The 26,007-nt window shown below is 36.7% G+C and overlaps 1 protein-coding gene across 4 annotated transcripts in view; it reads left to right on the top strand.

The window, feature by feature from the left end:
• The window catches only part of WNK3 (WNK lysine deficient protein kinase 3), a 176,006-nt gene that overhangs the window by 99,109 nt on the left and 50,890 nt on the right, over positions 1-26,007 (top strand). For all 4 annotated transcript variants that reach the window (XM_053202356.1, XM_053202358.1, XM_053202355.1 and 1 more), the window contains exons 11-12: positions 4,492-4,556; positions 19,960-20,107. In XM_053202356.1, the coding sequence (XP_053058331.1) occupies positions 4,492-4,556; positions 19,960-20,107 (213 nt within the window). The remainder of the gene's footprint in view (positions 1-4,491; positions 4,557-19,959; positions 20,108-26,007) is intronic.

Here is a 26,007-nt window from a genome sequence, read left to right as displayed (position 1 = left end):
TGTTGGTTAGGTGCTGGGAATATTGTGATAAATTTTAGAGATATGGTCTTTCCCTCAAATAGCTCACAGCATCCCAGGTGAGAAAGACCTAGAAACAAGTGTAAGAAAGTGTTCTAAATGTCAAAATAGAGAGGAGAGCATGGTATGGCTCATGGAATCCACGCCTAGCTTTGCTTTTCATTTTGGCCTTGTCCTCATTCTGCATGTGTCCAGATGTACTTCAGTATTATTGAATTTTGCTAGCAAATTATCAAGGTCTCAGACATCAAAATTATCAAAGTCTCATTAGGAAAGGGGATTGGTGCCTGTCTTTCATTGGATTTTAAGGTGGGCGTTAGTTGAGAAATAAGCACAAAGTACCATTTCTTGACTTCCTTTTCCTCCTCCAACCTAGTCAGTCAACCCATACTGAGGTTTTTTCCTGGACAAATTAGATTAGCTTCTAATTATAGGTTAGATATTTAGCTCTTTAACGTAATTACTGTTTAAAAACACTAAAAGCAAATACTTTGGCAATGAGAATTCTTTTTTGTACACACAAGATCCGACAAAATGTATCCAACTTAAATGGTTGTATTAAAGAAATTTTAAAAGAATTATATTGACACCCAGCAAGATGGAACACTGACATGGTGCCTTGATACATAAATCTAGAGGCAAAGAGTATGGATTAAGTAAAGAGAAACAAGACATAGTTACTGTGACAGCAATCTGGGATGATATTTTATAACCACATGTTAATTATTAACAGGATTATTAATGCTACTTTGTGTCCTCAGAATCATGGCTAATAGTCGGTTCATCTGTCTTTTCATATGATAGCTTCAAATCAAGTTCTCTCATAATATTTTGAGGAGTTTCAAAACTAATATATACAAATAGATGCTGGGCTATTTTTTTAGATGTCTTTCAGATTTAATTAAATGTCCATTTTTACTTTTGTCTAAAATGACCATAATGTTGTGCATTGAAGTAATGGGAACCTGCCCTGTGTTTACCAGATTTGAGGGTTGATAAATCTGTAAAAAGTTGAATTTATTTTTTTCTTATTACCAAAGCAAAATGAATATAGATAAGCTTAACACCTTGTCATATATTCTTCCAGACCATTTTATATGCTTAAACATACATGTAATTTTAATGTAACTATAGTATACATACTTTTATAATTTTTTCTCACTTATAAGATAGCCCATATATCTGTCACTGATAACATGTAAAATACAATTATTTATTTAATGGAGCAAATAAAGGAAACAAGTGTCTAAATTTTTTGCTCTTTGCAATTATATTCTGTGTTGTGAGGAACATTCTTGTAGCTAAATCATGCTGTCTACTCTTAATTATTTCCTTTGTATACATTTTTAATTATTGGGCAAATTTCTAGAAATGTAATTGCTACATGTTTGTAAGACTTATGCATTGATTGTCAAATTACTTTTCAAAAAGGACTAACCAGTTTACAGTCCCACCAGTGGTTTATGAAAATACCTATTTTCCTGTATGCTTAGTATTTGATATCCTCTGAAAGTTTTAAATTATAAAATGTATGTAGTAACATCATAAAAAGTAGTAAGATTGGGAAAAATCACTAGAATGCTATTTCCTTGACATGGCAGTGATTATATTTGTTATAGTATTCCCGGCTTTTGACACATGTGTAAGTGGTTGTATTTACATATACAGTTTTGTTTTCTACTTTTTTTCATTCATTAGTAAGTGATTTTCCCTGCCTTTACTTGGCTTTCACAATTCTAGTATTTATTGGCCACACAATAGTACAATAAATATTCATATTTACCTAACTCTTCCCCTATTCCTGAGCAACTAATTTGCTGCCAATTTTTATTATGTATAATAGCACAATAAAAACACAGGGGTATCTATCATTTATTGAATATTTACTATGAAACAAACTTTATACTATGTACTTTTTTCTTCCTTTGTATTATTTCCTTAGGATTTGTGTCCAGGATTCGTAATAATGGATCATGAACATTTTTATGGCACAGCCTTTCTTCTTATGTCAGTGTTTTCTTTCTTATTTCTTTCTGCCTTAAAACATTATTCGAAGCCTAAAATGTGGCAGACACTGTGGTAAGTGGTAAGAGGAACTGAGAATACAAAGATAGCAGAGTCCTTGGAGTCAGACATTAAACATATATGATAAAGAGGGACATGATAAAAGGCATTGCTGGATGACGGTCCATCGATATATTATTTGGTTGGTCATTCTGTCCATCCATTCGTCCATCCATCTATCCATTTATGCACACATGATTTTCCCTGTGAAGCATGGGAGAACTAGTTGCAGATATAATGCCCTTTTACTCCTAAATATTTCAGTATAAGAATAAGGACATTTTTTTAACCACAATACAATGACAAAATTCAAGGAATTTAATATAAATATATTATTATTACTTAAACCATTGTCCACATTAAAATTTCACCAATTGTCCAATTAATGTCCATGTAGGCAATTTTGCTCCCTTGATTTAAAATCTAATTGAAGATCATGCATTGCCTTTAGTTGTGTTGTCTCTCTTGTCTCCTTTAATCTAGAACAGTTCCTCAGCTTTTCTTTGTCTTTTATAACATTGATATTGTTTTGAAGACTAAAGATTGGTTATTTTGTAGAATGTCCTTCAATTTGAGTTTGTTTGAAATTTCCTCTTGTTCAGATTGAGATGATGCATTTTTGTCAGGAATACTATATAAGCAATGTGTTCTTTGCACATCATATCATATTAGGAGGTATGTGATGTTAGTTTGTCCCACTATTGCTGAGGTTAAATCTGATTCCTTATTTAAGATGGGGCCTGCTATATACTGTATAGTTTTCTAGTATAAAATGACGCTTGCTATATGCTGTATGGTTTTGTAGTATAAAGTGACCCTTTTTGTTGCTTTTATAATTAATCAGTAATCTGTGGGGAGATATTCTGAATCTATGTAACTTTTACCCACCTGTTTTATCATCCATTGATGATTTTATGATTTCATCATTCCTTGTGTTTATTAGTTGCCTTGTGCTGCAAAGACTTTGTATCAGTATGAACTCGTGTATTTTTATTTTATTGAATGGGTTATATTCTGGTTACTATCATTATTTATTTTGATGTCCAAATCGTCCCATATTTGGACAGTGGGAACCCCTTCAAGCTGACTCCTATATATTTTTGATATGTTCCCATCATTCTTTGAGCAGTTCTTTATTTTTTGGCATAACAAGATGATCCAGCTTCATCTTGTACTTTCTTTGCCCCAATGTTGGAATCGGTCATTTCTCTAGGAAACCTTCATCCCTTATTGTTTAGAAAACAAGATATGAGATAAGGTATATGTTGTTTATTTTTAAAATATTTCTTAATGTTTATTTTTGAGAGAAAGAGAGAGTGATCAGGGGAGGGGCAGAGAGAGAAGGAGACAGAGGATCCAAAGCAGGCTCAGTGCTGACAGTAGAGAACCCAATGTGGGGCTTGAACTCATGAATCGTGAGATCATTACCTGAGCCGAAGTCTGACGCTTAATTGACTGAGCCATCCAGGCACATGTTTTTTAAAGAGTACCCAAAGCGATTTTGCTGGACTATCTGGAACCTACTGTGATAGAAGCTTCTTATATAAAGGAGTTCCATCCATAGAATGGACAGGACTGAGGAGGAGTTGAAATATAGACTAGGAAGATGAAGGAACATGAGTAGAGTCACAGCATATGGAAGAGCCCAACTCATTCAAAGGAGCTACAGTTCAGTGTGGCTTCAAGTAGAGGAGTCTAGAGAATGTGGCAGGGACCAGTTCACTGAGGACTTTGCCATCCAAAGGAACTTAACCTTATTTATAGGGAACCATCATAGAGGGTTTAAACTTGGTAGGGCAGACATCAGTTTTGGTAGATTTGCGTTTTAAGGTCACTGGGCTATCACCAGTGGCAGTACATAGGATGGATTAGATAAATGTTTAAAATTTTTTTTCCAACATGGTTGGCATTTTCCTTCTTAGAGGACTTAAGCTTTTCTCCTAGAAGCCAGTATTGCAGCTGCTGATACTAACACCTCAAAGGGATAGTTGTCAGCAGTTTAGTGTAAAGAGAGTGAGAAAGAGCCAGAACATGCAATAAGTGAAAGTTTGATTCATTTATTCATCTATTTGTGAAATGGCAGCAACTCTCCCTTTTAGTACTGGTTTTCCCATCAGGCCTGGAAGCTGAGTGTTGATGTTCTCCATTGAAAAATAACACAAACAAAGGTATATAAAAGAATGCTATCTTTTTTAATGGAAAATCTTAATGAATATGAATACTGCTACATTTTATTTTTCTTTGTCTTTGGTAATAGCATCAAACATTCCATAATGTGGACATTCTACCTAGTTTGTGAGTTAACTAAAATATGAAATGTAAAAACCATGTTTTTTGAAATAATAGCAGATTGCATTTTTAGCTTGAAGCCTGCTGTTATAACAAGTTTTATTTCTGTACTATTTACAGCCTATATCCCAGGCAGTTGGAGTTGAACAACAAGCAACTCTTCTAAAACCAGATTTAGTTAGAAGGTGAGTATCTTCAAATTAATACCATGAAAACAATGAGTATTTTGAAGTATTTGCACTCAATAGGTGTGTAGAGTATCTTGATTCAAGAAGCTTCTGTGTTCTTATATTTGTATGTTCAATAAAAATAGTAGGTATTATTTTTACTTTTTTATGTTAATGATCATATGGATTGTTAATTTAGTGACTGTGTTTTCTTGTTCTCATTATTATAATATTCTGTTCTTAAGAAAAGCTTATAAGGGTTAAAAAAAAAGAAAAATGGAATAGTATAATATAGAGTAAAATTCCAGCTAATCTAAAGAAATAAATTACAACCAGGTATATAATTGTGTTATTATTTGGTAGTTGTAAATTAATATTTTCTCTATATTGTTCAGATTAGATAATTTTTATTGATCTCGCTTCAGGTTCACTGATTTTTTTCCTTTGTCCTATTCATTCTGCTATTGTGCTAATTCAATGAGGTTTTTATTTCTATGATTGTACTTTTGTTCCAGTTTTATGGAGAAATAGTGGGCATACCTGACTGTATAAGTTTAAGGGATACACCATGCTGGTTTAATTTACATTTACGTTATGAAATGGTTACCGTAGTAGGTTCAAATAACATCCATCTCATATAAATACAATAAAAAGAAAAAAAGAAAGAAGGGAAAAAATTTTCTCATTGTGGTGAGAACTCACAGGATTTCCTTTCTTAACAGCTTTTCTATATATCACACAACAGTGTTAACGATAGTCATCATATTGTACATTACACCCCCAGTACTTATTTATTTTATAACTGGACATTTGTACCTTTTGACTACCAACTTCCAATTTCCCCTCCTCTCACCCTCTGCCTCTGGAAACCTCTGATCTCTTTTTCTGTGAATTTATGTGGATTTTTTTTTGTTGTATTTTGGTTTTTGGTTATTTTTAGATTCCACTTATGAGATTATATAGCATTTATCTCTCTCTCTGACTTATTTCACTTAGCTTAATGCCTTCAGAGTCCATTGATATTGTTGCAAATGGTAGGATTTCCCCTTTTTATGGCTGAATAATATTCTTGTGTGTGTGTGTGTGTGGGTGTGTGTGTGTACACCACAATTTCTTTATATATTCATCCATCTGGACAGTTAGGTTGTTTCCATGTTCTGTGTCTTGGCTATTGTAAATAATGCTATGAACACAGGGGTGCAGATTATCTTTTGGAGTTAGTGTTTTTGTTTTTGGGGGATATATTCCCCAAAGTCAAATTGCTGAATCATATACTAGTTCCATTTTTTTTAATTTTTTGATGATCTTCCATGCTGTTTTTCATAGTGGCTGTACCAGTTTACAACCCCACTAACTGCACAACAGTTCTCTTTTCTCCACATCCTTGCCAGCATTTTTTATCTTGTCTTTTTGATGATGGCTGTTCTAACAGGTGTAAGGCAATATTTCTAGAGCTCACTTTGCCCACACCCAGGCAAGTAGCTGAATCACAGCACCACCCATTGTGGAAAGTGTTTTCCAGCCCCATTGGAACAGAAGGTCTAGCAACAACTTCTGGAAGCTGTGGGGCCCTGTGGCACTTGACCCAAGAGGCGAGTGGGAAAAGTTGATTGCCCCCAGAATAAAGCCAGTACTGAGTGTAAAACATTCCTGTGCTATGCATGGGAAAGGGGATTGATTCATAGCCAAGGCTGAGGGTAGTTCCCAGTCCCTCCCAACCAGAGAATCTGTTTGGGAAGTTGATAGTAGCCTGGAGGGGCCTCTCTTCCTCCCACCCAGGTAAGGGAACTAAAACATAGCCCCACCATCTGTGGAAAGTCTTCTGACCCCATCTGACCAGAAGGGTGGCAACAACTACTAGGAACTATATGGTCCAGCAGCAGTTGAGCCAAGAGGCAGGCAAATAGAGCCAATAGTTTGCAGAACACGGCCAAGAGCTCTGTTTGTTCAGGGAACTTGGGGTGTGGGTAGGCTTGTGAGTTAGAACAAAGAGTTTTATCAACTTTAGAGCTGCTTCTTCCCCTGTGTCCAGGCAGAGAATCTGATCTGTACCCCTACTCATTGTTGAATAAAGTCTTCAGCCTGTCCCACCAGAGAATCTAACTAGAGCACATCAGTAGCTGCATAGGCCATTCAACAGCCCTATGGCGTTTGAACAGGGAACATAGCCTCTGGCTTCCCCTCTCTGCAGAGCAAAATTGGTGGCCTTGCCTGACCAGGGAATTCAGTGCACACTCTGGCTGAATTTGAGTCCCTAAACAATGAGCTACACAGACCACAGTTCCCATCCTGCTGCCCTGCCAGGTCAGGCATGCTAATTCAGATCTGCAGTCCTGACCATCTAGTAAACCTGACCATAGAATCCAGGAAACTATGGAGCCCATCCTGCAACCTCACTTGGATAGGGAACCAAGCCAAAAGTCTGATCCAACTGTTTTCAGCCATTGGCATACCTCCCTTCCCTGTCCTCAGAACTCGAACAGTTGCCTTCCCCAAAATGGACCATAATAGCAGGCCCCCTGCACAAAGACATTACTAGCAGACATATCCAAACAGAGCTGACTGGTGAAGAACTGCCTCTGCCAAAGGAAACCTGTGAACTCTGGAAGAGGAGCCCAATTACTCAATTGTGCAGATACCAATGTAAGGAATTAAGGATTACAAAAATCAGGTAAATATGAAACAACTAAGGAAAACTAATAAACCTTCAATAACTGACACTAAGTAAATGGAGATCATTTTAAAAAAATTTTTTAAACGTTTATTCATTTTTGAGAGACAGAGAGAACAGAGCTTAAATGAGGGAGGGGCAGAGACAGGGGGAGACAGAATCCAAAGCAGGTTCCAGGCTCTGAGCTGTCAGCACAGAGCCTGACACGGGGCTTGAACTCACTGACCGTGAGATTATGACCTGAGCCGAAGTTGGACACTCAACTGACTGAGCCACCCAAGCACCCCAGGAAATGGAGATCTTTAAACTGACAAAGAATTCACAATTTAAGGAAATTTCAGGAACTGTAAGAAAACACGGACCAGACAACTAAATAAAATTAGGGGAAAAAAATCCATGAACAGAGTGAGAAGTTTGACAAGGAAATAGTAACCATCAAAAAAAAAAATACAGGGGTGCCTGGGTGGCTCAGTTGGTTGAGTGACTGACTTCAGCTCACAGTTTGTGAGTTTGAGCCCTGCATCGGGCTCTGTGCTGACAGCTCAGACCCTGGAGCCTGCTTCGGATTCTGTGTCTCCATCTCTCTCGGCCCCTCCCCTGCTCTCTCTCGCTCTCTCTCTCTCTCTCTCTCTCTCAAAAATAAATAAACATTAAAAATTTTTTTAAAAAAATCCAGAAATCCTAGTGGTGAAAAATACAATGTAACTGAAGAATTCCACAGAGAGTTTCTAAAGTAAACTAAACCACGCAGAAGAAAGAATTAGTGACTTGTAAATAAGACATTAGAAATTAAGCAGAGTAGCAAAAATTAAAAAAGAGTGAAGCAGAGTGAAGAAAGCCGATGGAAGTTAGAGGACAAAAAGAAAAGAAACAATATTTGCATTAAGGGGGTTGCCTGGATGTCTCGGTAGATTTAGCATCAGACTCTTGATTTTGGCGCAGGTCATGATCTTGTGGTTCATGAGTTCAAGCCCCACTGGCATTATCCAGATACCCAAACCAGAAAAGGATACTACTAGAAATTAAAATGATAAGCCTATTCCCTGATTAATATAGATGTAAAAACTCTCAGTAATATACTAGCATACTGAGTGCAACAGCACATTAAAAGGATCATATACTATAATCAAGTGAGATGTATCTCTGGGATGCAAGGATGGTTCAACAAATGCAAATCAATCAATGATTGGATTGAAAGAAATTAATCATATGATCATATTAATAGAATGAAAGAGAAGAATCATATGATCATCTCAGTAGATACAGAAAACTCATCTGACATAAATAATCATAGTAAAAACTCTTAAGAAATTAGACCTAGAAGGAACACATTTCAATATAATAAAGGCCATGTAAGACAAATCCACAGCTAACATCTTACTTAGTGATGAAAGGTTGAAAGCTTTTCTTCTAATATTAGGAACAAGACAAGGGTACCCATTCTCACCACTCTTATTCAACAATACACTAAAAGTCCTAGCTAGAGAAATCAGGCAAAGAAAGAGATAAAAGGTATCAATCCCATTTACAGTAGCATCCAAAACAACAAAGTACTTAAGTGTTAAATTTAAAGAGGGGGGAGATTTCTACTCTGAAAACTACAAGACATGGGTGAAAGAAATCAAAGAAATCACAAGTAAATAAAAAGGTCTTCTGTGTTTATGGCTTAGCAGAGTGAGTATTGTTAAAATGTCAGTACTACTGAAAGCCATTTATAGATTCAATGCAATCCCTGTAAAGATTTCAGTGGCATTTATCATAGAGGAAGAAAAATCACTCCTAAAATATATATGGAAGCAGAAAAGACCCTAAATAGCCAAATAAATCCTAAGAAAGAAAAAACAAAGCAGGAGGCATCACACTTCGTGATTTCAAGCTATACTATAAAGTTATAGTCATCAAAACAGTATCATAGTGGCATAAAAGCAGACAAATAGACCAATGGAGCACAATCAGGAGCCCAGAAATAAACCCAAGCATATACAGGTCAACTATTATGTCACAAGGGAGCCAAGAATACTCAATGGAGAAAAGAAATGGGGCTGGGGTAATTGGATATACACAGGTAAAAGAATGAAACTGGATCCATATCTTATACCACTCACAAAAGTTAACTTGAAATGGATTAAAGACTTAAATGTAAGACGTGAAGCCATGAAACTCCTAGAAGAAAACACAGGAATAAAGCTCCTAGACATGGGTCTTGGTAGTGATTTTCTGGATATGACACCTAAAACATGAGCAACAAAATAAAAAATAAACAAGTGGGACTACATAAACTAAAAGACTTCACAACAAAAGAAACCATCAACAAAGTTAAAAGAATACCTATGGAATGGGAAAAATATTTGTAAACTATATATCTGATAATGGGTTAATATCCAGAATATATAAAGAACTCCTACAACTCACTAACAATAAAATCAATAACCCAATTAAAAAGTGCACAAAGGACCTGAATAGACATTTCTCTAAACAAGATATACAACAGGCCAACAAGTATATGAAAAGATGTTCAACATCACTAGTCACTAGGGTAATGCACATAAAACCACAATGATATCTTACTAGTCAGAATATATCCCCGACTTGGTTCTACAGATGAGCAAAACCATTGTTTGGGATTACTGCTTGAGCACTGCAAGTATGAATTTGGTCTGCCAAGATCCGTGTGCTGTCCTTTGAAAGCCCCTCCCTCTTTCCCTGTCACACTTGGATTCCCAGTGGTGGAGCCCTGCAGATTCCCCTGCAATACCTGTGGTGCAAGATCAAAATAGGGGCTCTGATAAAGCAACCCACAATGCTGAGGGAGGGCTTGTTTTCTCCCCAGGTTCTGTTTTCCCACTGGATGTGCTGGAGGCTCAGGAGAGAACTCTTCACATGTGCTGGTCTCGGGGAGGTGCAACATGACCAATGTATAGCCACTTCTCTTACCCTTTTAATCCAGTCTGATGTGGTCTCTGTGGTGCAGAAGGTTGCCTCAGCTTCACCCCCTTGTTCTAGGATTCTTTCAGTGGTATATTGTTCTTGAATAGTTATTAGTTGCTTTTGTGAGCCAAGTCGGAAACAACCTATGTTGCCATCTAGGTGATGTCACTTCCTTTGTGCTTTATTTTTAGGAATTCCACTTAACTCTTTTAATATCTTCTATTTTTCTATTAAAAAAATTTTTAATGTTTGTTTATTTTTGGGAGAGAGAGAGAGAATGAGCAGGGGAGGGGAAGAGAGAGAAGGGGACAGAGGATCCAAAGCAGGCTCTGCGCTGACAGCCTGATGCGGGGCTCTAACTCACAAACTGTGAGATCATGACCTGAGCAGAAGATGGACACTTAACCGACTGAGCCACCCAGGCGCCCCAATATCTTATATTTTTCTGTGAGATTTTCTGTTTCTGCACTTGCTTCAAGGTTATTTGTAATTGTTCATTGAAGCATTTTGGTGATGGCTGCTTTAAAATCCCTGGCAGATAATTCCAATATCTAATTCAGCCTGTTGTTGGCATCTCTTGATTGTATTTTTACATTCAGATTATGATTTTCCTGGCTTTTAGTATGACAAGGAATTTTCATTTGTCTTCTGGACATTTTGGATATATTTTGGGAGACTCTGGATCCTATTTAAATACATTATTCTATTTTAGCAGGCAATTACCCTATTTAGATGCATTGGTCCTGGTCTACTTTTGTGGGCTGTGGTTCTAATGACAATTTAGTTTTCAGAGTCCTTGTAGTACTAGTTAGGTCTGCTTGGTTCATCTGACAGCACTGGGCCCCACTGCTGCTGACCTGGGCCAGAACTCCAGGCCACATGCTACTAGTGGAACTCCCACCAGTGTTACCAGGGGAGGAAAAAGCCCACCTGAACTGCCTTCTGCTCGGTTGGGGGTCAGGACATTACTGGGCTTGTGCTGCCTTTGCCTTTGAGCCTTTTGCCTTTGAGTCAGGAGATGCTGAGCCTGGACTGTGTTGTCACTGGGTGGGGAATTGGGAGATGCCAAACTGATTTGTTTTTCCACAAGTCCTGGGAGTCCCTAGTTAGTCCACCTTCAAATTTTCATCCTTCAGTACCCAACTGATTGTGCACTCTATTATTTCCACATTATTTAGTTATACTTAAGAGGAAGAACAGAGAGAATTTAATTTCTGCCATCTTGTCCCAAAACCTCACCTGGTGTTTTAAGATTACTTTGAAATATGAATGATATAGCCCCATTGACTAGAATTATGTCCCTTTTATCTTTATTTTTAAATTAATGTTTATTTTTGAGAGAGAGAGAGAGTGACAGAGTGCAAGTGGAGGAGGGGCAGAGAGAGAGGGAGACACAGAATCCGAAGCAGGCTCCAGGCTCTGAGCTGTCAGCACAGAGCCTGACACGGGGCTTGAACTCATAAACTGTGAGATCGTGACCTGATCCAAAGTCTGACACTCAACTGACTGAGCCACCCAGGCACCCCTCCCTTTTATCCTTTGAAGGTGTAATTTGTTACTGTTATTTCTTTGTATATTAAAAAACTAAGAGCAGTATTAATGTATCTTCCTCTACCACTCGTGTTTATGCAAATGTTTTTCACGTGGACATAGGAAAAATTTTAGGAGTTTTATATTTTCTTTTGTATCTTTATATGAATATATCATAAGTAGCTTCTAAGAGAAAGTACCTAAAAATTAATTCAAAAGATATGTTTTTGCTGCTAACAGATCTTCTCATTTAATTTTCAAACGTCTTTATTGGAATTTTTCTATTTATTGAAATATCTTCAAGCTTATTAAAGAAAATGCTGAAACATGCCCTGACACAAATAAACTGAAAGCTGCCCTTTCATATTGATGTGAACCTGCAAAATATAACCGGTTAGAATTAATCACATTGAACCATTTTGACATCATTCATTTTTATTTTTTTTACTAGAATTGTAGTGTTTTATTATGTACTTGTTTTATTGAGGTATAACTGACATACAAACTTATATTAGTTTCAAGTATACAACATAATGATTTGATATTTGTATATATTGCAAAATGATCACCACAGTAAGTGTAGTGAACATCTATCACCATACAGAGTAACAGAATTTCTTTTCTTATGATGAGAACTTTAATCTGTTAGCAACTTTGAAATATATAATACAATATTAATAACTGTAGTCACCATGATGTACATGACATCCCAGGAATTACTTATTTTATAACTGGAAGTTTATATCTTTTGACTGCCTTCACCCATTCTGCCCAACCCAATTTCGCATGTCTGACAACCTCTGGCAATGGTTAATCATTAATCTGTTCTGTATATATGAGTCTGCTTGTTTTTTTTTCTTTTAATTCCACATATAACTAAGATCATATGATATTTGTCTTTCTCTTTCTGACTTATTTCACTTAGCATGAGAAATATAGTGAGGAAAATAGTGTCCTCAGGGTCCATTTATGTTGTTACAAATAGCAAGACTCCATACATTTTTATGGCCAAATAGTATTCCTGTGTGTGTGTGTGTGTGTGTGTGTGTGTGTCTGTGTGTATGTACACACATGGGTATGTGTAAACATGTATATACCATATTTCCCTTTTTCCTTTAAATATGTGTTTTTTTCATTTTTTTAACATTCAACGTTTTATTTTAGTTGTACAACATAGTGATTCAACAACTTCAAATGATTCACAGTGCTCATTATGACAAGTGTACTCCTTAATCCCCATTACCTATTTAACCTATTCCCCTCACCCTCTTCCAGTCTGGTGATACTCACTTTGTTCTTTATAATTAGGAGTCTGTTTCTTCATTTGTCTCTCTCTCCTCTCTAAATTTTTTTCCCTTTGCTCATTTGTTTTTCTTCAGTTCCACATATGAGTGGAATTATATGGTATTTGTCTTTCTCTAACTTATTTTGCATAGCATTATACTCTCTGGCTCCACCATGTCATTGCAAATAGCATGATTTCATTCATTTTTATGGCTGAATAGTACTCCATTGTATATATATACACCACCTCTTTTTTATCCTTTCATCAATCAATGGACACTTAGACTGCTTCCATAATTTGGCTATTATAAATAATACTGCAATAAACATTAGTATGCATGTATCCCTTTGAATTAGTGTTTTTGTATTCCTTGGGTAAATCCCCATTTAATGTAATTGCTGGATCATAGGGTAGTTCTATTTTTAACTTTTTGAGGAACCTCCATAATGTTTTCCACAGTGGCTGCAACAGTTTTTATTCTCACCAAAAGTGCAGTAGGGTTCCTTTTTCTCCACATGCTCACCAACACTTGTTGATTCTTCTGTTGTTGATTTTAAGCATTCTGGCAGGTGTGAGATATCTTATTGTAGCTTTGGTAACATTTCTCTGATGATAAGTGATATTGAACGTCTCTTCATATGTCTGTCGTCCATCTGAATGTCTTCTTTGGAGAAATGTTTGGTCATTCCTTCTGCCCATTTTTAAATTGGGATTATTTGTCTTTGTGGTGTAGAGTTTTGTAAGTTCTTTATATATTTTTAGTACTAACCCTTTATTGAATATGTCATTTGCAAATGCCTTATCCCATTCAGTAGGTTGTCTATCGGTTTTGTTGACTATTTCCTTGGCTATGCAGAAGCTTTTCATTTTGATGTAGTTCTAATAGTTCATTTTTACTTTTGTTTCTGTTGCCTCAGGAGACATCCTAGAAAGAAGTCGCTACAGCCTGTGTCAAAGAACATACTGCCTGTGATCTTTTCTAGGATTTTTATGGGTTCATGTCTCATGTTTAGGTCTTTAATTCATTTTGAATTTATTCTTACATATGGTGTAAGAAAGTGATCCAGTTTCATTGTTTTGCATGTTGTCCAGTTTTCCCAACACCATTTGTTGAAGAGACATTCTTTTCCCATTGAACATTCTTCCCTGCTTTGTCGAAGATTCATTGACCTATAGTTGTGGGTTGTTTCTGGAATTCTGTTCTGTCTTATTGATCTATGTGTCTATTTTTGTACTGTTTTGATTACTACAGGTTTGTAATATAACTTGAAGTCTGGAATTGTGATGCCTCCAGCTTTACTTTTCTTTTTCAACATTGCTTTGGCTTTTCAGGGTCTTTTGTGGTTTCATACAAATTTTAGGATCATTTATTCTGGTTCTGTGAAAAAACATGTTGGTATTTTGTTAGGTATTGCAATGAATATGTAGATTACTTTGGGCAGTATAGACATTTTAACAATATTTATTCTTCTAATTCCTCAGCATGGAATGTCTTTCCATTTCATTGTATCATCTTGGATTTCTTTCATCAGTGTTTTATAGTTTTCAGAGTACAGATCTTTCACCTTTTTGGTTAGGTTTATTCCTAAGTATTTTATTATTTTTGGTACAATTGTAAATGGGATTGCTTTCTTAATTTCTCTTTCTGCTGTTACATTATTGGTGTACAGAAATGCAACAGATTTCTGTATATTGATTTTGTATCCTGTGACCTTACTGCATTTCTTCATCAGTTACAGTAGTTTTGTGGTGGAGTCTTTTGGGTTTTCTATATTTTGTATCATGTCATCTGCAATAGTGAAAGTTTTACTTCTTCCTATCAATTTGGATGCCTTTTTATTTTTTTGTTGTTGTTGTCTGATTTCTGTGGCTAAGACTTCCAGTACTATGTTGAATAAAAGTGGTAAGAGTATACATCTTTGTCTTGTTTCTGACCTTAGAGGAAAATCTCAGTTCTTCCCCATTAAGTATGATGTTGCCTGTGGGATTTATGTAGATGGCCTCTATTATGTTGAGATATGTTTCCTCTAAACCTATTTTGTTGAGGGTTTTTGTCAAGAATTGATGTTGTACTTTGTCAAATGCTTTTTTTCTGCATCTATTGAAATGATCATATGGTTCTTATCTTTTCTCTTATTGATATGATGTAATACATTGAGTGATTTGCCAATATTGAGTCACTCTTGAAACCCTGGAATAAGTCCCACTTGATTGTGGTGGATGATGTTTTTAATGTATTGTTGGATTCAGTGTGCTAGTATTTTGTTGAGGACTTTTGCATGTATATTCAGCAGGAATAAGGGATATTGGCCTGTGGTTCTCTTTTCTATGGTGTCTTTATCTGGTTTTAGTATCAGGGTAATGCTGGCTTCATAGAATGAATTTGGAAGTTTTATTTCCTTTGCTATTTTTTGGCATAGTTTGAGAAGAGTAAGTATTAACTCTTCTTTAAATGTTTGGTAGAATTTGCCTGTGAAGCCATCTGGTCCTGGACGTTTGTTTGTTGGGAGTTTGATTACTGATTCCATTCCTTTGCTGGTTATCCATCTGCTAAGATTTTCTATTTCTTCATGTTTCAATTTGGAGAGTTTATATGTTTCTATGAATTTATCCATGTTTTCTAGATTGTCCAGTTTGATGGCATATAGATTTTCATAATACACTCTTATAATTGTTCATATTTCTATAGTGTTGGCTGTTATTTATCCTCCCTTATTTGTGATTTTGTCAATTTGGGTCCTTTCTCCTTTTTTTTTGGTAAGTCTAACTAGAGGTCTACCAATTTTATTAATTTTTTTCAAAGAACCAGTTCCTCATTTCATTGATTTGTTCTATTGTTTCTTTAGTTTCTATATCACTTATTTCTGCTCTAATATTTATTATTTCATTCCTTCTGCTGGTTTTAGGTTTTGTTTGTTGTACTTTTTCTGTCAGAGAAACTGAGTGTAAGGTTAGGTGATTTATTTGAGGTTTGTTTTTTTTTGTTTGTTTGTTTTGTTTTTTTGTTTTTTTTTTTTTTTTTGCTTCTTGAGGTAGGCCTGAATTGCCTTGAACTTCCCTCTTAGAACTGCTTTTGCTCCATCCCAGAGGTTTTGGAACCTTGTGTTTTCATTTTCATTTGTTTCCATGTGCTATTATTTCTTCCTTGATTTTCTGGTTGAGCCATTCATTGTTTAGTAGCATGTTATTTAACCTGCATGTATTTGTGATCTTTACAGATTTTTTTTTCCTGTGGTTGACTTCTAGTTTTGTAGCATTGTGGCCTGAAAATATGCATGGTATGACTTAAATCTTCTTCAATTTCGTGAGACTTGTTTTGAGATCTAATATGTGATCTATTCTGGAGAATGTTTCATGTGCACTTTAAAAGAACATGTATTCTGCTGTTTGGGATAGAATGTTCTGAATGTATCTGTTAAATCCAGCTGTTCCAGTGTGGCATTCAAAACCATTGTTTTCTTGTTGATGTTTTGTTTAAATGATCTGTCCACTGATGTAAGTTGGGTGTTAAAGTACCCAACTATTATTGTATTATTATTGATTTTTATGTTTGTTATTAACTGTTTTATGTCTTTTGTTGCTTGTAAGATGGGTGTCCTAGTTATTAAGAATTGTTACAACTTCTTGTTGGATATCCCCTTTATGATTATATAGTGTCCTTCTTTGTTTTTTGTTACTGTCTTTGTTTTAAAGTCTATTTTCTCTGATATAAGTATTGCTCCTCATCTTTCTGTTGACATCCATTTTTATGATAGACATTTCTCCACCCCTCATTTTCATTCTGCTTGTGTCTTTAGGTCTAAAATGCGTCTCTTATAAGCCACATATAGATTTGTCTTGCTTTCTTTCCATTCTGTTCTCCTATGTCTTTTAGTAGATGTGCTGCCGATGTCTTTTGATTGGAGCATTTAGTCCATTTATATTCAAAGTAATTATTGATAATGTATTCTCATTTTATTATTTGTTTTGTGGTTTCTGAAGATTTTCTCTGATCATTTTCTCTGATCATTGATGATTTTCCTTATTGATATATTTGGATTTTTTCTCTTTGTTCTTTACATACTTATTAATGATTTTTGATACATGGTTAACATTAGGTTTGTATATAACCTCTTAAGCATATAGCTGTCTATATTAATTTTATCATCATTTAAAATTAGAACCATTCTTTACTTCTTTCCTGCCGACATTTTAGGTATATTTTATCATATTTCCCGTATTTACATATTTGACACATTTACATATTTGACACATTTTCCTTTTATTTTGTGAATGCCTTGTCTGATTTTTGACAGAAATATTATTTTTTACTCGTTTTGTTTCCTACTTTTATACTGTCACTTTTGGTCTCTCCTTTCCACTCAAAGAGTCCCCTTAAATATTTCTTACAGGGTTGTTTTTTTGGTCATGAACTCCTTTAGTTTTTATTTGCCTAGGAAGCTCTTTATCTCTCCTTCTATTCTGATTGATAGCCTTGCTGAATAGAGTATTCTTAGCTACAGATTTTTCCCATTCAGCAGTTTGAATATATAAGGCTACTCACTTTTGGCTTGCAAAGTTTCTGCTGAAAAATCCCCTGCTAGCCTTTTTGGGTTTCTAGCCTTTTGGGTATCTTCTTTTGCCTTGCTGCTTTAAAATTTTTTTCTTTATCACTATATTTTGCCAGTTTAATTACAATATATCTTGGTGTTGACCTCCTTTTGTTAATTTTGATGGGAGTTCCCTGTGCCTCCTGGATCTGGATGTCTGTTACCGTCCCCAGATCAGGGAAGTTTTCAGCTATTATTTTTTCAAGTAAATTTTGTACCCTCTTTTGTCTTCCTTCTTCTAGGACTCCTATAATATGAATATTATTACATTTGGTGGAGTCACTGTGTTCCCTAAGTCTGTTTTCATTTTTCATAGTTCTTTTCTCTCTTGTTCAACTTGATTACTTTCCATTATTCTGTCTTCTAGGTCACTGAGTTGTTCCTCTGCTTCTTCCATCCTGCTGTTCATTCCATCTAGCATGCTTCTCATTTGGTTTATTGAGCCCTTTATCAATGCTATTTTATTCCTTATCTCTGTGTTAAGGGTCTCACTGATGTCTTCCACTCTTTTCTCAAGTCCAGTGAGTATCTTTGTGATCATTACTTTAAATTCTCTATTGGGCATGTTACTTATTTCTGTTTTGCTTAGATCTCTGGCCATGGCCTTGTACTGTTCTTTAATTTGGGATAAATTTCTCTGTCTTTTCATTTTACCTACATTTCTGTGTCCATTTGTCTGTGTTAGGAAATAAGCTACATGTTCTGTTCCTCAGGGTAATGATCTTATGATGAAGAGATCCTGTAGTGCCCTGCCATGTAGTGTCCCCTGTTTCCCTAGGCCTGGTGCTTCCTGGAGTGTCTCCAGTGTGTTCTGCATGTGCTCTTATGTTTTGTCTTTGCTGCTGTAGCCTTTAGGTCAGTCGTCTATAGAGGCTTTGTTTGCCTATTACAAGGAATGTCTGGTCCCTGGACTGAATGTGGCACGTTTTAACTTAGGTGTGCTCTGGTCTGTTTGTGAAATGAGACCTGTTGCCACTGCTGCTGTAACTGAGGCTCCTCAAAACTCCTGAGTGGGAAGGTGTGGTGTGAGCAGGGTTTGGGGCCAGTTTTCTAGAGGAGGGGACTGCTAAGGCATCAGTGGAAAATGAGAAGAGTGGTTCCACTGGAATATGGGGGACAGGGCTTGGTGTAAGCGAGTGTTGGTGTTGTGTTGGTTCCTATAGGTGTCCCTGTGCTTATGCTTAGGGTCAGTGGAGAGAAATGGCACTGTCTTGTTATTTTCTTCCTGAAGATTTCTCTCCGTGAACACTGCCTCTCTTGGATGTGGTCCAAAATAAACAAATAACCCTCTCCACTGTATGTGCCAGGTACTTTTCATATCACTGTTTCTGTGCTGTGTACCCACAGGTTGTTTGCCTGCCTTCTCTGCAAGAGCAACATAATGCCCTCCATGCTGTATCCTAGCCAAGCCCAGTGACCTTTAAAACTCCAGACTTTATGCCCCTCTAGTTGCCAGCAGTCATGAAATTTGGCCCCTCTTGCTTTACAAGCCAATTGTATGGAATTTGTTTCCCCCAAGCACTCCCCTGCGTGTTAGTCTGTCTCACCCTTCTCTACAACCAGTGCATTCTCTCCACTCCCATGGTTATGGTCCATTTGACTCCCCAACCACATCTCTGCACTTTTTACCTTCTTCCATGTGGCCTCTTTTCTACCTTTAGTTGTGTAGTATGCTCTGCCAGTCTTCAGGTCATTTTCTGGTGTATTTAGGAATATTTGATAGTTACCTGGTTGTATTTGTGGGACAAGGTGAGCTTAGAGTACTCCTACTCCACTGCTATCTTCCAACAACCCACTAGTACATTTTCTTCATTGGATTTTCATTTTTTGTTCTTTCTCTTGCCCTATTCCTTTCTTCCTCACTTGGTCTATCTATATATACCCTATTGATTTTTTTCACATAAACAGGTATATTTTGAGTGAAAATTGGTTTTTAGAAGTTTTATTTGAACAAATTAATAATATACCCAAAAAACAAACAAGATAAAGCTGATCAAGAGAATCCTCTGATAAAAGGTTCCACAGAGGTCCATCACTGACAGTGTTTTTCTTTCATTCCCACTAGTGTCAGGTGATTGCCAAATAAATACATATTATCTCAGTGTTTCATAATTTTTAAAAACATCTTTATTGAGATATAATTCACATACTATTAAATTCACCCTTAAATGGGTGTACAATTTGCTATTTGTATATTCTCACATATTTCTTATTTATTTTCCCTAAATTCATAATGTATTATTTTATAATTGGAAGTTGTCTAGAATTTTGCCATGAGAATGGAATTATTCTAGCTATCATAGAATTTCTGATGATAATTCTGATTTGGGTTAAATATTGGGCTTTGAGAATTATGGCATAGTGTTTGCTCTGAGAAATTGAATAGGAGTTCCTTTTTTTTTTTTTTTAAATAACTAGTCTGAATCAAGATGTGGCAGCTGTGAAGGAAAACATCAATACTCCTGATAACCTATATGGAAATGGCAAACAAGATCGGAGCAAACAAAGAAGAGCTTCCTGTCCTCGACCAGAGAAGGGGACTAAATTCCAACTTACTGTGCTTCAGGTCAGTGTGTAAATATTATTTGCTTAAGAGTGTGTGTAGAGGTCTGTGTTGACAGAGAGGGTCCATGTTTCTTAAGAGGTGAGTATAAAGCATGTGAAGCGCTAATGTTTCTCTCATTAAAATTTTTTCTGATAACAATATTATGTATTAGGAAGTATAGGCCAAATACAAGGAAGAAAATGAAATTCACTTTTTTCATCTTTTTTCTATATGTATGTATAGTATTTTACATTATTAAGGTTGTAATAGTACTAGTAATAGTAGCAAATGTTTTCTTTCTTGGTAGATACCTTAAATGTTATGCCTTTGTTTTATCATTTAATCCTTCAGTAAACCTGTATGATAGGTGTTAGCATACTCATGTTTACAAATGAAGATATTGAAGATTAGAGGGGTAAAGCAATTTGCCTATGGTCATTGAACTAGCAATTGATAGTCTGATTGGAATCCAAACTTTAAAGCTGATATTTCTAACTAATTGGTATATACATCTTGGATGGATGCTTAAACCATTGTATAATTTCATATTCTTCCTTTTTTTTTGCTGAACACACATATATTTTAATTTCATTAAGTTTTTAATTTTAATTCTAGTATAGTTAACATACAATGTTATATTAGTTTCAGTTGTACAATATAGTTACTCAAAAATCATATATATCACTTAGTGCTCATCATAAGTGTACTCTTTAATACCCATCACTTATTTTATCCATCCCCCATGCACATGCCCTCTGGTGATCATCAGTTTGTTCTCTATAGTTAGGAGTCTGTTTCTTGAGTGTCTCTCTCTCCTTCTCTCTTTTATTTTAATCTTCCGCTTATTTGTTTTGTTTCTTAAATCCTATATATGAGTAAAATCTTATGGTATTTGTCTTTCTCTGACTGACTTATTGCACTTAGCATTATATTGTTGAACTACATCCATTTTGTTGCAAATGACAAGATTTCATTCTTTTTTATGTCTGAGTAACCTACTTTGTATGTATATACCATATCTTTCAATTTTTTTTTAATGTTTATTTATTTGTGAGACAAAGAGACAGAGACAGAGCATGAGAGGGAGGAGGGGCAGCGAGAGGGGAAGACACAGAATCTGAAGCAGGCTCCAGGGTCTGAGCTGTTAGCACAGAGCCCAATGCGGGGCTCGAACCCACAGACTGCAAGATCATGACCTGAGCTGAAGTCGGACACTCAACTGACTGAGGCACCCAGGCACCCCAACCATATCTGTTTAAAAAATTTTTTTAATGTTTATTTTTAAGAGAGAGAGTACATGTACATGATTGGGGGAGGGGTGGAGAGACAGGGACAGAGGATCCAAAGTGGGCTCTCTGCTGTCAGCACAGAGGTTCAAACTCATGAACTGTGAGATCATGACCTAAGCCAAAGTCAGATGCTTAACCAACTGAGCCACCCAGGCACCCCATATCTTCTTTATCCGTTCATCAATCGATGGACATTTGTACTGCTTCCATATCTTGGCTACTGTAAATGCTGCTATTAACATAGGGGTGCATGTATCCCTTTGAATTAGTGTTTATGTATCCTTAATGTAAACACCTAGTAGTGTGATTACTGAATCATAGGGTAGTTTTGTTTTTAACATTTTGAGGAACCTCCATACTGTCTTCCACAATGGCTATACCAGTTTGCATTTTCAGCAACAGTGCATGAGGGTTCCCTTTTCTACACATCCTCATAAACACCTGTTGTTACTTGTGTTGTTGATTTTAGTCATTGTGACAGGTGTGAGGTGATATCTCATTATAGTTTTGATTGCAATGCCATGATGATAAGTGATGATGAGCATTTTCATGTGTCTTTTGGCCTGAGTATCTTCTCTGGAGAAATGTCTGTTTAAGTCTTCTGACAACTTTTTAATTCGATTATTTGTTTTTGTATGTTGAGTTTTATAAATTCTTTATATATTTTGCATACTAGCCCTTTATTGGATATGCAATTTGCAAGTATCTTCTCCCATTCCATAGGTTGCCTTTTAGTTTGTTTTTTTTTTAATTTTTTTTTTAATGTTTATTTATTTTTGAGACAGAGAGAGACAGAGCATGAACAGGGGAGGGGCAGAGAGAGAGAGGGAGACACAGAATCCGAAACAGGCTCCAGGCTCCAAGCTGCCAGCACAGAGCCCGACGCGGGGCTTGAACTCACGGACCGTGAGATCATGACCTGAGCCGAAGTCGGACGCTTAACCGACCAAGCCACCCAGGCGCCCTGCCTTTTAGTTTTTTTAGTTGTTTCCTTTGATGTGCAGAAGCTTTTTATTTTGATGTCATCCCAGTAGATCATTTTTGCTTTTGTTTCCTTTTCCTCAGGAGATATAAATAGAAAGAATTTGCTACTGCTGATTTCAAAGAAGTTAATGCCTGTGTTCTCTTCTAGGAATTTTACAGTTTCAGGTCTCACATTCAGATCTTTAATCCATTTTGAACTTATTTATGTGTATGGTATAAGAAAGAGGTGGAATTTCATTCTTTTGCATGTTGCTGTCCAGTTTTTCCAACACCGTTTGTTGAATGGACTGTCCTTTTACCATTGCATATTGTTTCCTGCTTTGTCAAAGATTAATTAACCCTGAAGTTGTGGGTTTATTCTGCATCTTCTATTTCTTTTCATTGGTTTTTGTGTCTCTTTGTGCTTGTACCATACTGTTTGATTACTATAGCTTGGGAGTATAACTTGAAATCCAGAATTGTGATGTCTTCAACTTTGCTTTTCCTTTTCAAAATTGATTATTTGCATCTATGTTCATCAGGGATATTGGCCTGTAGTTCTCTTTCTGAGTGGTGTCTTTATCTGGATTTTGTATCAGAGTAATGCTGGCCTCATAGAGTGGATTTGGAAGTTTTGCTTCCTTTTCTATTTTTTTGGAATAGTTTGAGAAGAATAGGTATTAACTCTTCTTTAAATTTTGTTAAAATTCACCTGTGAAGCCATCTGGTCCCTAACTTTTGTTTGTTGGGAATTTTTTGATTACTGACTCAATTTCTTTGCTGGTTGTCTCTGTTCAAATTTTCTATTTCCTTCTGTTTCAGTTTTGGTAGTTTATATGTTTCTAGGAATTTATCCATTTCTTCTAGATTATCCAATTTGTTGGCATATAGTTTTTCATAGTATTCTCTTATGATTATATGTTTGATGTTGGTTGTTATTTCTCTTTTCTCATTTGTGATTTTATTTATTTGAGCCCTTTCTCTTTTTTCTTGACAAGTCTGACTAGAGGTTTAACAATTTTATAATTTTTTTCAAAGAACCAGCTCCTGGTGTCATTGATCTGTTCTATTGTTTGTTTTGTTTTGTTTTGTTTTGTTTTGCTTTGCTATGTTTTGTTTTTAGTTTCTATATCTTTTATTTCTAATCCCATCTTTGTTATTTCCATTTTTCTTCTGGTTTTAGGTTTTGACTGTTGTACTTTTTCTACCTCCTTTAGGTGCATGGTCAGGTTGTTTATTTGAGATATTCCTTCCTTCTTGAGGTAGACCTGTATTGTTGTAAATTCCCTCTTAGAACCGCTTTTGCTACATCCCAGAGGTTTTGGATCATTGTGTTTTCATTTTCATTTGTTTCCCCGTACTTTTTTTTTTAATTTTTATTTTTTTAACTTTATTTTTTATTTTTTAAAATTTACATCCAAACTAGTTAGTATATAGTGAAGCAATGATTTCACTAGATTCCTTAATGCCCCTTACCCATTTAGCCCTTCCCCCCTCCCACAACCCCTGGGGACTATGTGCCATCGAGGCCAGGTCATGAGTTTGGGCTCAATGTGCGATGGTGGCTGGGGATCGCAGTTGGGCAGGATACACGAGGGTGGTAGGTGTGCATAGCTGGATATGGTGCTGCTGACATGCCTGTTGCCCTTTGGCAGCTGTGCACCTGTTGCTAGGCAGGGTACCTGTGTGTCTTTAACATAATTTGCCCTGAGTATAGGGCCAAGGCTTGCAGGCTTGGAGTAGGCAATCCTCAGCAGAACTCACGGGTGTGGAATACTGCTGGTGGGTTAGGTAGCAAGCGTCTGTGCAGTCTCGCCTTCTGCAGGTGTCTCTGTGCTTATGCTATGGGCAGGGGACAAAACTGGCATGTGCCAGCTCCCTCATTTTAGGAAAAGTCCCCAATACAGTCCAAAATCAGTATGAACAGATCTGACTCCTGTTTCCCCCGGCTTTGTATAAGCTGCCATTTTTATGTTGCCTCTCTGCAGTTTGCTGTCTTTTTAAGGGTGGCAACCCACCTGTCATTCACCTACCTGGCTTACCCAGTGCTGAGTCAGCTGACCTATAAAGCTCCAGGTTGTAAGCCCCACTGGTTTTACAAACTCATAGAATGTAGTCCCTCTTGTGTGTGTGTGTGTGTGTGTGTGTGTGTGTGTGTGTGTGTGGTTTTTTAAGAGAGAGAACGCGAACAGGGCAGATGGAGAGAGAGAGAGAATATCTTAAGCAGACTCTGTGCTCAATGTGGAGCCTGTTGCATGCCTTGATCCCATGCCTCTGGGATTATAACCTGAGCTGAAATTGAGAGTCCGGTGCTCAACAGACTTTGCCACCCAGGTGCCCCTGCCCCTCTGGTTCTTAGAGCCAAACTTTATGGGGATCAGTATTCCTCCTGTGAACTCCCTGGTGTGAGGGTCAGTTTCTCTGCTCTGTTTATGCACATAACTTTATTCCTATTGTGGGCAGCCTCTTTGGCCTCTGACCTTCTTAACTTTTCAAATGCAGCTTCATCTCTAGTTGTGGAGTTTGTTTTGTCTGTCTTTGGATCACTCTCCAGTTTATTGACTTGGGTGTGGATGATATCTAGTTGAAAATGTAGGAAGGGTTGAGCTCTGCATCCTCCTACTCCACCATCTTCCCAAGCTCTGACTCTCTTCTGACCATTCTGTAATGGGCTTATATTTTTGTGTTGAGTTTTAGAAGTTTTTCATATATTTTGTTTTTTTTTTAATTTTTATTTTTTTAAGTTTTATGAGATATAATTGACATATAACATTATAAACGTTAAAGGTGTACAACATAATGATTTATGTATATATTGATGTTTTTAAATTTTTTTATATTTAAATTTTAGTTAACATTCAGTGCAGTATTGGTTTCAGGAATGGAATTTTGTGATTGATTACTTACATACAAAACCCAGTGCTCGAGAAAGACCTCGGACTGAGACTGAGAGGGATCCAATCTCTAACTGCGGGGCTTTCTTCGGACTGGGGCCAGCTCCCTGTTCCCACAGCTGGGGAGGAGGAGAGCCACGCCTGGGTGCGATTGTAGGTCACAGGCTCAGTCTGCAGCTTGAGAAAGCGGTTCCCTTCCTGGAGGGCTCCATGATAGTACAGAACCTGCCTTCGACTGCCGCCGCCCCCCCCTCCCCTGCCATTTCTCCTCCTTATCTCTTCCCTCCCCTTGGCTGGTTACTCTGGTTTTTGGTCTGTCTGACCAGGCATATTTAATGCATTGTCTTGATGCATGTTCTTCTTTACGTCCTTCTTTACACTCCTTTCTCTCTCTCTGGAATAATCAAGCCATATAGTTTCTCTTTATGGGTAATTTTATCTTCGTTTCATTTTCCCCACCTCCTTCTTTATTTTCCTTTCTCTCTGGATTAAGCCTTTTAGTCTCTCTGACTAATCAACTGCCCAATCAACCTTTATCCCCCACCCCACTATTGTCATTTCTCTTTGGATGTGCTCTTCCCACAGCACCTCCACCAACCTCTTCTTTCCTTGTAGTCTGTGTTTTTGGGTTTTAGTTTTTAGCCGTTAGGTTTTTGTTTTTGTTTATTTGTTTGTGTTATTTGCTAGTGTGTTTGCATGTTTTTGTCTCCTGTTTGTCTGTCTGTTTTCCTTACAGGGCTACTCCAAAGAACAAATCTGGTGGAGGGTACAAAAT

This window comes from Acinonyx jubatus, chromosome X, assembly GCF_027475565.1.
Source record: "Acinonyx jubatus isolate Ajub_Pintada_27869175 chromosome X, VMU_Ajub_asm_v1.0, whole genome shotgun sequence".
NCBI classification, from domain to species: Eukaryota; Metazoa; Chordata; class Mammalia; order Carnivora; family Felidae; genus Acinonyx; species Acinonyx jubatus.
This window is presented reverse-complemented; position numbering and strand designations above follow the sequence as displayed.